General features: G+C 45.8%; 1 protein-coding gene and 1 long non-coding RNA gene across 2 annotated transcripts in view; one reads left to right on the forward strand and one right to left on the reverse strand.

Moving 5' to 3' along the window:
* Positions 1-455: 455 nt before the first annotated feature.
* LOC120866611 lies at positions 456-4,103 on the reverse strand. The gene is made up of 3 exons (XR_005721716.1): positions 4,026-4,103; positions 1,977-2,256; positions 456-1,011 (listed from the first exon to the last, which is right to left on the reverse strand). It is a non-coding gene; the product is annotated as an uncharacterized LOC120866611 (long non-coding RNA).
* A 73-nt stretch (positions 4,104-4,176) lies between these two features.
* The window catches only part of MAP2K6 (mitogen-activated protein kinase kinase 6), a 107,627-nt gene continuing 98,338 nt past the window's right edge, over positions 4,177-13,465 (forward strand). Inside the window, exon 1 of the mRNA XM_040244415.1 lies at positions 4,177-4,484. Within this exon, the coding sequence (XP_040100349.1) occupies positions 4,469-4,484 (16 nt within the window). The 5' untranslated portion in view covers positions 4,177-4,468. The remainder of the gene's footprint in view (positions 4,485-13,465) is intronic.

The raw sequence follows: 13,465 nt of genomic DNA on the forward strand, positions 1-13,465 counted from the left end.
GTGGGACAAACCAGGAGAGTGCTTCCAACATCCCTACCGCCGCAGGCACACTGGCGCTCCCCAGGCGGCCCAGGCGGTGAAGAGCCTGCCTGCCACGCAGCAGACCCGAGCTCCGTCCCTGGGTCGGTAGATCCCCTGGAGAAGGGAATGGTGACCCACTCCAGGATTCCTGCCTGGGCAATCTCTCGGACAGAGGGTCCTGACAGGCTATAGTCCATGGGGGTCCCAAAGAGCTGGACATAACTGAGCGACTAACACTGCATACATGGGTGAAACAGCCAGCCAGCGGGAAGGTGCTCTACAGCGCGGGAGCTGAGCTCCGGGCCCTGTGATGTCCTAGAGGGGCGAGGGGAGGTCCAGGAGGGAGGGGGCGTGTGCGTGCCCGTGACTGATCCGCTCTCTGTGCAGCAGAAACTAACGCAACATTGTAAAGCAATTATACTCCAATAAAAAAATTTAAAAATGAAGGCCAGATTTTTATTATTAGATTATCATATAATCATGTTACAAACATCTTATTTTTAGGATTATTCTGCATTCACTTCCCATTTAGTATGACTCACTTCTATTTTTAAATTGGTCTCAATGTGTATTTGAAGTTTTTTAAATTTAATTTTTTTCTCCTTCATTAGATTCTTGTTTTCGGTTTATCACTTGGTCGGTTCTTATATAAACTATTACTTTTCTCAAGAAAGGCATAAATTGGAATCTACAAAAATAGGAACATCTGTAAAAAACAATCAGGGTTTCATGCAAAAATGAATTAGGCAGCCATAAAAGTTTGGATCTATTTAAAAAAAAAAGCAAGGACAGAGCAATCCTGGCTTCCGGCAGCAACACCCGTAGCAGCAAACACAGCGTGAGAATGAATTACAGAGAAGTAGGACCCAGGCCTCAAGGAGCCAGTTACACCCAGCTTGAGAGTTTGGCATTGATCTCAAAGGTGACGAGAAGCTGGGGGAGACTGCCTCGAGTTCTTGTATTCGAGACTGCCTTGTATTCTAGAAAGATCTGAAGCACAGAAAATTTTAAAGATGAAGAATCAAAGTACCGGAAGAGAAACACCTGCTGGCCTGCACACTCACCACCAAGGGTCGGGTTCTCCTCGTAGGAGCACGGCCACAGACTCCTGAGAAGAGGAACAGCTTGCCACCGTAGAGATGTATTAATACAACCTCCTTCTCCACCCAGGACGGGGCTGGAGGGAGCCTGTTACCACCTGGACAAGAGAAGAACTTTTCCTGTGGGACTCCAGGCCTTTGGAGAGAGGCTGAGTTCCCTGCGGAAATTCAAAGTATGTTTTTCCCAGAAAGAAAAATCGATATATGTTGCCAATTGTAAATCGCACTGAGGGAACTCTGCTCCAAGTTATGTAGCAGCCTGGATGGGAGGGCAGTTTCGGGGAGAATGGACCCATGTATACAGTTGGCTGAGTCCCTTTCCCGTGCAGCTGAAACTATCATAACATTTTGCATCTGAAACTATCATAACATTGTGATCAGCTACACTTCAGCACAAAACAGAAAGTTTAAAAAATATATGTGGTTCAATTTATGGTCAAAGGTAATCAACCCTGATCCTAAAGGAAATCAACCCTGAATATTCATTGGAAGGACTGATGTTGAAGCTGAAGCTCTAATACTTTGGCCACCTGACGAGAAGAGCGGACTCACTGGGAAAGACCCTGATGCTGGGAAAAACTGAAGGCAGGAGGAGAAGGGGACGACAGAGGATGAGATGGTTGGATGGCATCACCGATTCAATGGACATGAGTTTGAGCAAACTCCGGGAGATAGTGAAGGACAGAGAGGCCTTACATGCTGCCGTTCATGGGGTCACAAAGAGTCAGACACAACTGAGCAACTGAACAACAACAAAAGGTCAAAGGTCTTTCGCATAGTGTGTGTATGTGTGTGTGTGCGCACTGGCTATTAAACGCATCACTGTCTCTATAGGAATATGAACGGCAGACTGACCTGCAGGACATAAGCCACTGGCCGTGGCCCGTGCACGCCCATGCGGAGAAAGCACAAGCACAACTCCTGTAGCAAGACGCCCCAGACACGAGGTGATTCAAGCTCGTCAGGAAAGAAGGGCGTCTGGGGCAATTCAAGAGACAGCAATGCTGCTGACCACGTGAAATGCAAATGTTAGTGAGCTCAGGCCCACGTCTGCTCCTCCACTGATGCCTGGAAAAGTGAATTGGATGCGCTGAAATGGATCTCCATGCCCACGTCGTCTCCTACTTAAATGAAACTTAAGGGGAAAAATGCTGGTTCAACAAGGCTCAGATTGTATGTGCAAGAAAGGGAGGAATACACAGCAAGGATTTGCTCAGAAAGATAGTGAAAGAAAGGAAAACAGCAAGTCTTTGTATCTGAGCTCATGGGACCGGGCGCCTTCCTTTTAGAGCCAGAAGCTAATATGAACATGAGGTGACCTTGATTAATTCTCATTCATGTCAGCAGAGGGGATCAACTTAAGTAAATTGATGTTAGCTCCATGACCAACTGCATATTTGTTTTAAGAGCTGATTTGTAGCTGAAACATGGTGGCCTTCTTCCCTCTGATTCATCCATTACTCAGAAGGCCCTGGCTTCTTAGAATTCTTAATAAAATTCCAATAGTTTTCATCAGCGGTCATCAAACACGGCCAAACCCTGTTTCAAAGTGCCTCTTTTTGCCTTTTGCTACTGACCTGACCTATCTCTAGCTTCTCCTGGTTTCAAATCTTGATCGTTGAGGGCATATTTACCTTCTTAAAACAAAGCTTTAATTCAGTTACATCCCTTTCCAAAGCCGTTTCACCACCTCCTAAGTACCCGCAGGATAAAGCCCAAGCCTCCGGCTTGGCCCCCATGTGAATCCCGCCTACTCCCACGTCGCATTCAGTGTAGACAGGCTCCCTTGCTCTCTCCTAAACAGGGCGGCTTCAGACGTCCACCCGGCGTCCCTGATGGCTCAGCTGGGAAAGAATTTGCCTGCAATGCAGGAGATGCAGGTCTGATCCCTGGGTAGGGAAGATCCCCTGGAGGAGGGCATGGCAACCCACTCCAGAGTTCCTGCCTGGAGAATCTCATGGACAGGGGAGCCTGGCGGGCTGCAGTCCGTGGGGTCACAGAGTGAGACATGACGGAGCACACACGCAGGTGTCCACTGTGCTTGTTCACACCTCAGCAGGTTCACACTCTCAGTTCCACCCTCAACCTGAAAAGCCCCTTTCTGAGTCTGGTCCACGCAGTGAAGAGGACTGAGCTCACTTCAGCCCAGGCCCCCTCCATCCCTTGCAAGGAATGTCCCATGCCTGCCTGCTTCCCTGAGAAAGGGTGACATCTCTGCCCACCTGCTGTCCAGCTCCTAGCCGTGAGCATTACCGGCTGACCTCAGGTCCTGGAGAGGGCCTGGCACACTCCAGGGGTTCAACAAAACTCAGTAAACTGCTGAACAAATATGAGACATCTGACTGTTAATACAGCATGACCACCCACTTTCTCCCTGAGGCCAGGGGACTTTCCTAGCCCCCTTCAGGTGAGAAACAACATCTAAGCAATTTAACTCTGATAAAGTTTGCTTTGACACAGAAAAAGCAGAACTTCCTCCGTGATCCTTCAAGAAATGAGAACTCCCCATCCCCCCGCCTCCACCCCGCCCCAGCACCGAATTTCAGATTCCCCGAAGCGACCTGGACCTCTGCTTACTAAATAAAACTTGGCATCTTCTCTGCAGCCTCCTCCCCCTGGCCAAATCACCAGCGAATTCTCCAGGCAAGAAAAAGGTTTTTTAAAAAGGGACGTTTGAGGTGGGGGAAAAGAAACGTCTACAGGCAGGAACCGTCCAACTGGTACTGCCCTGCAAACACGTGAACCCCGAAACTGACTTTCTCAGCCGGCCGAGTGGTTTTCAGCCAAACCAATGTTTTTTAGCTGCTGTTTCGGGGGCTTTTGGAGAACACAGATGCCCGCTCCCCTCGGCCTTGCCCGGCTTCTTCCATCACCGGGTACCGAGTGCGTGTCCGACTTGTTTACCTGGACGCAAGCTCTGCCGCCTCCAATCTTCCCGCGCAGCGACCCGCGCGACCACGTGTCCTGAAGTCAGAGCCCCGCGGCCTCCGCGCAGGAACTACACTTCCCAGCGGCCCCCGCGCCCTTCGCAGGAAGGACGTCTGCGCACTAAGCTACTCAGTTCCAAGTTTGGAGCTTTTAGCTGCCAGCCCTGGCCCATCATGTAGCTGCAGCACAGTCTTCCCTAACGTTGCAACTGCGGGGAAAATCACTTTCCAGCCTGCTTTGCAAGGCGTGCATTTCCACCTGGATCCCCTGGAAGTCCATCTGCTGCCTCGGTCAAGAGAAACTCCACTTGCATGAAGATTGCACGCCTGCAGCTTGCATCTTTGTTGCAAAACTAGCTACAGAAGAGAAGCAAGGCAAAGTCTTTTGTGCTCCCCTCCCCCATCAAAGGAAAGGGGAAAATGTCTCAGTCGAAAGGTAAGAGCCTATTTGCATTACTTGCAAAAAATGCAAAGGGTTGTGCATGCATTTATGAATGCATGGATGCAATTTACGCCTGGCGATTGCATTTTTAAGTTTGAGGTTTTCCACAGCTCAGTTGCATTTCCTGTTTAGTATGTGTCTTTTTTTTTTTTTTTTTTTTGCAGACACAGAGAGTTCCTGTAAGGCAGGGCTTGCAGTTCAGCTGTGCATTGGCGTTATTTGCATTCTTCTGCTAGGATTGCTGAGCTCTTTTTTGCCTTTTGCCCAGTCAGGAGAGATAGAGCAGGTTGGTAGCGTCTGAATGTGCAATGCTTTATATAATTGTAAAATTCTGTAGTATGCATAGATAGAATAGGTAATCTTATATGCGACAGGAATACGAACTTTTTAAAAAGTCGGTAGATGAAGATGAAAGGTAAAACTTGAGTTCAACTAGTAGGAAATTAATGTAATCTTATATTCCTTTGGGAATGAACCGTTGAGGTGCTAGTATTTAGCTAAATTTCCATTGATATCGCTCTGAACATTAAGCAACTTTTGATTTTTAAAGGAAGTAAAGGTGAGTGATAGCATTTTACAAAAAAGCAGACAAGACGTCTTTCTCTTCCGAGATTTTGCACTTTACGCTAATTGCTTATTGGTTCACAGTATTTAGAAGCAGCAATAAGGACATCGATGTTTTATGTTTTCCCATTTGGGAGATGCTTTGCATCTCCAGGGAAAATATTGGGAGAAAAACTGTACTTCTAAGCTTTACCCCAAGGTGGGGGGACTGCACGGTTTCATTGACAACCATAATGAAATCTTTTAAGTGTGTAATTGCCTATATTTAGCATAGGTCAGAAGTTCAGGGTTATGGTTGTTTTATGTTTTATTTTTCCTTGAAAAAAATTTTTTTATTTTTTTTACACAGTTGTATTTTACAGACCTAATGTCAAGCTGGGGGATTAAAAATATAGAGATCCTGACGTGACATTATAGAGCTGAGGGTATGTTATCAGGTGGCCCTGAGACTGTGACTTGTTTCAGAACAAATCCTCCTTGAGCATGGGGAAAGCACATGCCCTGTGAGAATGTATGGAAGGGAGAGGTGGGCTCCAGGGAGGGGAGGGGGCTCCGCAGGGTGAGTGGGGAAGTCCCAGGGGGTTCAAGTGTCCCCTGCGCTCCTGCTGCTCTTTGGGGGAGCTGTGTCACTTTTTAGTTCTGTGTGATGGGAGTGGGAGTCACACATCTCAGTCCAGGAAGGAAGTAGCATAGATTCTCACAAATTCAAAGTAAGGCTCTTTCTTTTCTCTGGGTATTGGGAGAAAATGGAAATCTGAAAAGCTAAGAGCGCCCAAGTACCCAGGAACTGGCATTGTGAAGTGCCAGTGTTCCTTAATATCGGTAAAACCTCTGAGTACCGTCTCCTAATTGAGCAGAGAAATAATAGCTTAAAAGGGCTTTCCAGGCTTTGATGTATGAGAGAGATGGCATCTGGTTACTTTGTATTTGCTGTATATTCCCTCATGGATTCAGGTCATTGTAATATATGAGTGGATACATGATGATAGCTGTGTATCTGTGTATCTGTGTGTGTGTGTTGGGCACAGGATTTGGGGACATATAAAAATATTTCATATGTGAGTGTTTCATTCAAGGAATTGTGTTTGGTGAAACAGAGCTTCCATGCAAATCGTTGTGATGCAAGATAATTGCTTAGATCATGGAGCGAAATGGTGTGTTTGTAATTTAGAGATGGCAGTGGTCTTCTCCTCTCTGGGAGACAAGAGGGTGGTGCTCTAGTGAGCTTATCTTTGGACCTTAGGGTTTAAACTCAATCATGTTTCTTTGTGCATTGTGGGGGTTCGCTCCTAAGGCAGCTCCCTCCTAGCAGAGGAAGTTGGGAAGCTGACAGAGAAGTTAGCCTGACCCTCTTCCATGATGGGGTGCTCCCAGAATATAGCATGTGCTGGCAGTCTTTCACATGGATCCCCGTTTATCCCAGTGGTTGTCTTGATTGGATTCCACGTGGAAGGTGCCTCTGGTGTGAACGTGGGGTTCCTGTCCAAAAGGAAAACTTTTCGATGGAAGGAAGTGTGTGATTATTTCAGAAGTGGCAGAGACTTTTGGCCTGGACTTTTCACTGTGGACCTGGTCTAATTCAGCTACGGTAGTCTCAAATGGCCAAGAATTTTTTTTTTTTTTTCGCAGTACCAAACTTCTTTGTAATACTATAACCAAATGAAATGAAGGAAAAGCAAAAGGTGGCTACAACCTCATAGTAGTGAAGAATTTAACAACATGTTCAATTCAAGGACCTTTACGAACCTTCTAGATCACTGTAATTCAGTTTTTCAGACCTCTAATTTAAGGCACAGCAGAGGCAAAAGAATTACAGACTCCCTGGGAGCTGGGAGGGCTGGCTTACTCCTCTCCAGCCTCACCAACAGTGAGATTCCCAGAAAGAAGTTCTTAAAAAGAAATTTTGTTTTCCACAGTTGTAACTTTAGGTGGTATGCTTTTCAGCTTGTTTATATTAGCTGTCTGGGGTTGAGCTGACATTTTTCAAATATTAAAGTGGCAGAATGCCTTTTGAGGAAATCTGAAATGTAAGTTAACAGGAAGGGCACCCAGAGAGTGCAGGAATTCCTGCACTTTACCGGAAGACAGGCTACAGGAAAATGTGTCATCTACATTACCCCGGAGAGTAAAGCTATTGTTATCAGCCACAATGATCTGAGGGCGGGACAGCCAGAGGGAGGGAGCCTGGCATCCCCCAGTTCACCTGAAAAGAGAGAAAAAGTTGGACCCTGTTACCAATGCACTTTTCTCCCTCCCCCCTCGACTCACCTTTAAAAAATATTAGCTTGTCTTTGTTTAAAATAGTGATAGGTACATTGTGTCATGGGGACTGTGTATCAGGCACAGTTCAGAAGCCTGTAGAGGAAAGTGACAGGCAAGGACTGTCAAGGGACCCACCCCTACTGTGGGTTTTTTGCTTCTGAAATTCATGCCAGCCTGGGAAATGAAAAGTGTACATTTCTCATTCTGTAAATTCCTTTGTTAGGTTGTACCCGAGAGACTTGTCATGCTTAGCCTGTAATCTGAGCCAGTCTGTTTTATAACCTCGTACATCTCAGGACATAAAATCAGAAGAGGTGGCCTGGGTTTCCTGAGTTTGTTTTGTATCCATGTGGCATTCATGACTTTATAACATGCAGGTCAGCAGCAGGGGCTTCCCCGGGGGTCTCTGGGCGGTAAATCTGATGTTGGAGGAAAGGGTTGAGATTCTTGTTCCTTTGTTTTTCACAGATTAGTATCATTATAACTGCTTTACATTATTTTAAAGTTTGAAAGGTCTATAAGAAATATTTTTAAAACTTAGGATAGTGCCTAAGTAATACATTTTTGTAGAAACAGTTGAAATTGTAGGAAAGAAAAACAAGAATCATTAGTGATTGCAGTGTACATTTTGGCATATATCCTTTTGGACTTTTTTCCTATGCTGATATATATGTGAATCTGAATAAATGCAAAATGTTTATAAAATGATTTAGTTGCCTTTGGTTCACTTGCCAATAATACTATGAAATAGTCAAAGTTAATATATCACTACATTAATAATCTAATTCTAACACTAGAGTTTAAGTAGAACATGGATGTTTATTGGCTTTCAGTGTTATGAGCACTGCTGTGATAAATGTCCCAGTTCAGACATTCTATGCACTATGGCCTTTGACTAAGTTCCAGGATATAGAACTACAGGTTATGAGTCTCTAACTCTTCCCCATGCTGCATTCTTTTCTTCACCTTTTAAAAATAACACTTTTATTACTATGAAAACAATATATACTCATTGGAAAAAAAATTCAAGCGGAAGAGAAATTCAGAACGAGAAAATAAAACTCGCTCACAGTCACAGAACCCACAGCTGACTCCTGCTGACTCTTCGGTGACTCTCCCTGCGTGTGAACATACGTGCGCTTTTACACTGCGTGTGGTATTTTGCAGCTCGCTTTATACTGGACCGCGTCTCATCGGAGAGCTTTCCACAGGCATGCACGCACAGCTTCCTCCTTCATTTTAGCAGTTGCTCATTTTAATTTGTCAGAAGGTAACTGTTTCATCAGTCTCCAGCTGGACTCTCAGAGAGTTCCACTTTTTTACAGCTATGCACAATACTGCGGGGACTATAACACCTTGAGCACACGTGTTTGTGCATCGGCCCCACTGTCCCTGTAGGATGGATCCCTAGGAGAGGGAGTGCTGAGCGGAGGTGGGCGTGGGCTGGCTGCTCCCCCCAGGCTGCCAGCACTGCTTCTCACTCTCCAGTGATGTTTGCAAGTGTTCATGCGCTCCCTTTAAGCATCCTGGTAAATGTTGTCACATAAGTTACTCTTCATCGAGGTTATGCACACGCCTGTATGTGAAATGCAGAGCACAGGCGACTCTGCACTCAGTGCTCGGTGGCGACCTAAACGGGAATGAAGTCCAGAAGAGGGGGGTGCACGTATGCACGTGGCTGGTTCACTTTGCTGCACGGCAGAAACCAACACAGCATTGTAAAGCAACTACACGCCAATAAAAATCAATTCAAAAATAAACAGAATAAAATAGAGAATGAGCAAGGACCTACTGCAGAGCACAGGGAACTCTACTTAATCCTCTGTAGTAACCTACATGGGAAAAGAACTTGGAAAGGAACAGATACAGGTATGTGTGTAACTGAATCATTTTGCTGGACATCTAAAACTGATACAGCATTGTAAATCAGCTATACCCCAATATAAACTTAAAAAAAAGGTTATGCTCTCTTTCCTTCATCCTGGGTATAATAATTTGAAATTTTTTTTTTTGCCAATTTGATAAAAAGTCTTACTATTTTACTCTCACTTGAATTCTTTTAGTGACAAAGAAGCTGGATTTTTCTTTTTGACATCTGTGTTTCATGTGTTTGATTTTTTTTCCCTCATAAAATGTGTCTTTAAAATTTTCAATTTGGGGATCAGATTATTTTCAGAGTTAAGCCAGAACATTCCAAGATGGCAGAACTTAGGTAATCATGGGTTCAAAGCTGGGTTCAACTTTCATGCATCTAAACAGTTTAATTCCCTGGTGAGTTCTAATTTTAATTTTAACCAAAATGTCTTAAGTAAACATATACTTTGTAGACTCATTTTGTTCTATTGTTTGTAGCTATTCAAATCTGGATGACAATAATAAGGAAAGTATAATGATTTGATTTAAATTCCATCTGAAATTTACTAACTTCTGGACATCTGTTCATTTTCAGTTATCTCTACAGGCAAAAGTAGTTTTTCTTTGGTTTCGTGAGTGATTCTCACCTAAGCACCTGGTTGTATTACGAGCATCGTGGCAGAATAATTCTTTTTTTTAGCTTCATGCATAACAGCTAATCATAAAAGGGGTTTCCTTTGCTAGATTTGTTGGAAGAATGAAGGCAAAAATCTGCTTTGATGACCTCCGAAATTATATCAAGTCAATCACTGTTCATATATTCCTGATACAGCCTTCCTTAGTCAATGCTACTATTTATGCACCTTGATATTAAGTAGTAGAATGTACAGCTGTGGAAAGGAGTTTTATAATCTAATTATCTCATTTTACAAAGGGCAAACGGAAGCTCTGAAAGAAGGTGATTTGCCCGAAGACGGAGCCATAGGGGGAACTTACACAGCCTGATCCTTTGCCCCAGCGTTCTTTTCACTAAACCGCACACAAACACTAGGAATCTACATTTATAAAACATTTTTTCCAGAATCTTGAGGATATTTCACATTTTTTTGTTTTGTTTGTTTTTGTGGGAAGCATGCTGGCAGGCAAGGCTGACAGTGCAATCAGCAGAGGTGCTTTCTGTGCCCGAATGAAACTGTGATACTTGATCACGGTGGTGGTTTTTTTTTTTTTTTTTAATCAATTTTCTGCCAAAGGATATTTTGCAAATGCTCTCATTTTAATTCCAGTGCCTACACTATACAGCTGCAACTTTTAGCCACTGTAGTTGTTTGCCTTTTATGGATGATCTCTGAAAGCCTCTTGCTAGGTAGCTAACATTTCTTCTTCTGCATCTTTGCAACTCTGCCTCTGAGCTTATGAGCAATAGATGTTCAATGAATGTCTGACAGTGCAAGTATTTTTCATCAGTGGTGCTCTCTATCATTTTTCATAAAAGGTGTGGGATAATTAAATTTTAATGCAGTTTTCCTGTGCTTCTTTTTCCACACGGATGTCTCCATTCTATCTTTGCTTGATTATTTGAAAGTTGCAAGGATAGCCTAAAAAGCAACTGAACCATTCCTGAAGAAGTGTCATTCTTCCTGCCTGGGCCTTCTAAGCAGGTTTAAAGACTGCGTGATCCTCACTCAGCTCAAAAAATATGCAGGACGAAGATGAGTTGTCTGGAGAGTCCGGTGGGATAGGATCGAAGTGAATTCCTTCATCCCGTGCTGGTTTTAGGAGCTGGTTTGCAAGTCACCTCTGAACTCGAGCATCTGAAGGGCTGTCAGAGATAAGCTGCCAGTTCTTAACAGCTGGCAGCCCTGTGACTGAGCAGGGACCTCTGCCCGGGTGAGCCCCAGTAGCAGTCTCCTCCTGGACCCACCACCACCACTGGCTCTGCCCCATCTCAGTCTTGTTCCCGCTCTGCTTCCTCACATGGTCTTCCTGCCTGTGAGCCGCTGAGTACGGTTTGGTACACAGTTCCCAAAACCCCCTCTTTCTGCTGTGGAAAGGTATTCACATTATAACCTACACACACACACACAAAGTCTATCACGAATCATCATAATTTGGTCAACTTAGTTCTGAGTTGTTCCTTGTTTGATCTCTCAGTCGTGTCCGACTCTGCGACCCCACAGACCGCAGCACGCCGGGCTTCCCTGGCCTCCGCTGTCTCCCAGAGTTTGCGCAAACTCATGTCCGTTGAGCCGATGATCTATCCAACCATCTCATCCTCTGTCACCCATTGAATAGGCTCTTGTTGGATCCCTCTTCCTCTGTTTTATTTTCTAGTCTGTATATTTATCCTTAAGCTGGGTTGGGGTCAGCCTTGCTTTTACTTTTTTCCCCTAGAGATAATTAGCTATAGATCTGAAGCCATCACAGCCCACACCCCATTACCCAGAGCAATCATTATCCTTGTCGCTTGTTATTTCTCAGTCACTTTTCAGGTGTTGTGCTTTTGAACTTCACCTAAATCCCAGCAGGACAGATAGGCGTATGCCTGCTCAGTTGGGTCCGACTCTTTGCCGCTCCATGGACTGTAGCCCGCCAGGCTCCTCTGTCCAAGGCGTTTCCTAGGCAAGAATGCTGGAGCGGGTTTCCATTTCTTTCTCCAAGGAGTCTTCCTGACCCAGCCATGGGACCTGTGTCTCCTGAATTCGCCAGGCTCCTCTGTCCAAGGCGTTTCCCAGGCAAGAATGCTGGAGCGGGTTTCCATTTCTTTCTCCAAGGAGTCTTCCTGACCCAGCCATGGGACCTGTGTCTCCTGAATTGGCGGGTGGATTCTTTACCACTGAACCACCTGTGAAGCTCAGGAGGACAGGTACTGTTATCGCTAATTTACAAATGAAGACGCTGGGGCTTTGGAGAGTTCACTAATGTGCCCGGGGCTGGAAAGCCAGCAGGCAGCCCAGGCAGGATGCAAAGCCTGGCCTGTCTGGCTGCAAGGCCAAGCTCATCTCTGGGGCCAACAAACCACAGCCTGGGGGCCAAATCCGGACCCACCTGTTTTTTTTTTTTTTTTTAATTAAAAGATAATTACTTCACAATATTGTGTTGGTTTCTGCCATGTATCCACGTGAATCAGCCAGCCTGTGAGCCAAAATGGTTTACACATTTACAAATGATTGGAAAAAAGAATTAAAAAGAATAACGTTTCATGACACAAGAAAGTTATATAAAATTCGAAGTCAGTGTCTACCGATAAAGTTTTATTGGGACCCAGCTCTGCACATTCATTTCTGTGCGGCTGAGGGCTGCTTCCTCCTCCGCAACTAGTCGAATCACTGTGATGGAGACTGCATGCCCTGCAGAGCCCAGAACATTGACTCTCCGGCCCTTTTCAAAAAAAGCTTGGTGACCTTGCCCTTTGTGACTTTCCTCAATCACGTGATGACTTCTGGTCCATATTACAGTCCTCTGGCTTTAATTGGAAGTCGTTAACCCGGACGGCCACTGCCCGGGCCGCAGCCGGTGCCCTCGGCCCGCCCACAGGAAGCGTCTGAGCGGCGTTTCTCCGGCCGTGAGACTGGGGCCCATTGCTCATTTCCGCAGGCTGAGCCGCCGGCTCGTTGGCCCACCCCGAGTCCTCTCCCCTCTGCCGCACTCTCCCTGTTTGCTTTGCGCTTCTCTTATGTTCTCATCTTTCTTTTCGCGCCCCTTTGAGAAACCGATCATTAGTCTTCCCCTGGTCCCTTCACCCTCCACGTCTGTGCCCCACATTTTGCGCAGAAAGCCGATGAACTAAAGCCAAGTCGTGCTCGCACGCTGCCGGCTTTTCGGGTTGGTATCGTGACACAGCTCAGGGCTGCCATCGGGGCTTTTGTGTGGGTGAGGACAGGACCCTCCTTCCGTCATCGTCCGTCTCACCGGGGCAGGTTATCGCCTCCTGCAAAGGCTGGAGCCGTTGTCCCACCTGGCGCTCGCGCTGCGTACTCAGTTGTGTCTGACTCATGGCGACCCCCTGGACTGTAGCCCGCCAGGCTCCCCTGTCCATGGGATTCTCCAGGAAACAATACTGGAGTGGGTTGCCATTTCCTTCTCCAGGGGACCTTCCTGACCCAGGGACCGAACCCGTCTCCTACGTCGGCTCCGTTGGCAGGCAGATGCTTGACCACCGATGCCACCTGGGAAGTCCATTTTCTCATATGAGCTCCCCCAAATCTGGGTGGACAGTTGCGTTTTGTGTGTGAGGATCCTGTTGCTTTCAGAGTCGCTGATATTGTGGAGGTTGTGTATTAATATTTATCAGG

The sequence above is a fragment of the Oryx dammah genome, unplaced genomic scaffold (genome assembly GCF_014754425.2).
Source record: "Oryx dammah isolate SB20612 unplaced genomic scaffold, SCBI_Odam_1.1 HiC_scaffold_8, whole genome shotgun sequence".
NCBI classification, from domain to species: Eukaryota; Metazoa; Chordata; class Mammalia; order Artiodactyla; family Bovidae; genus Oryx; species Oryx dammah.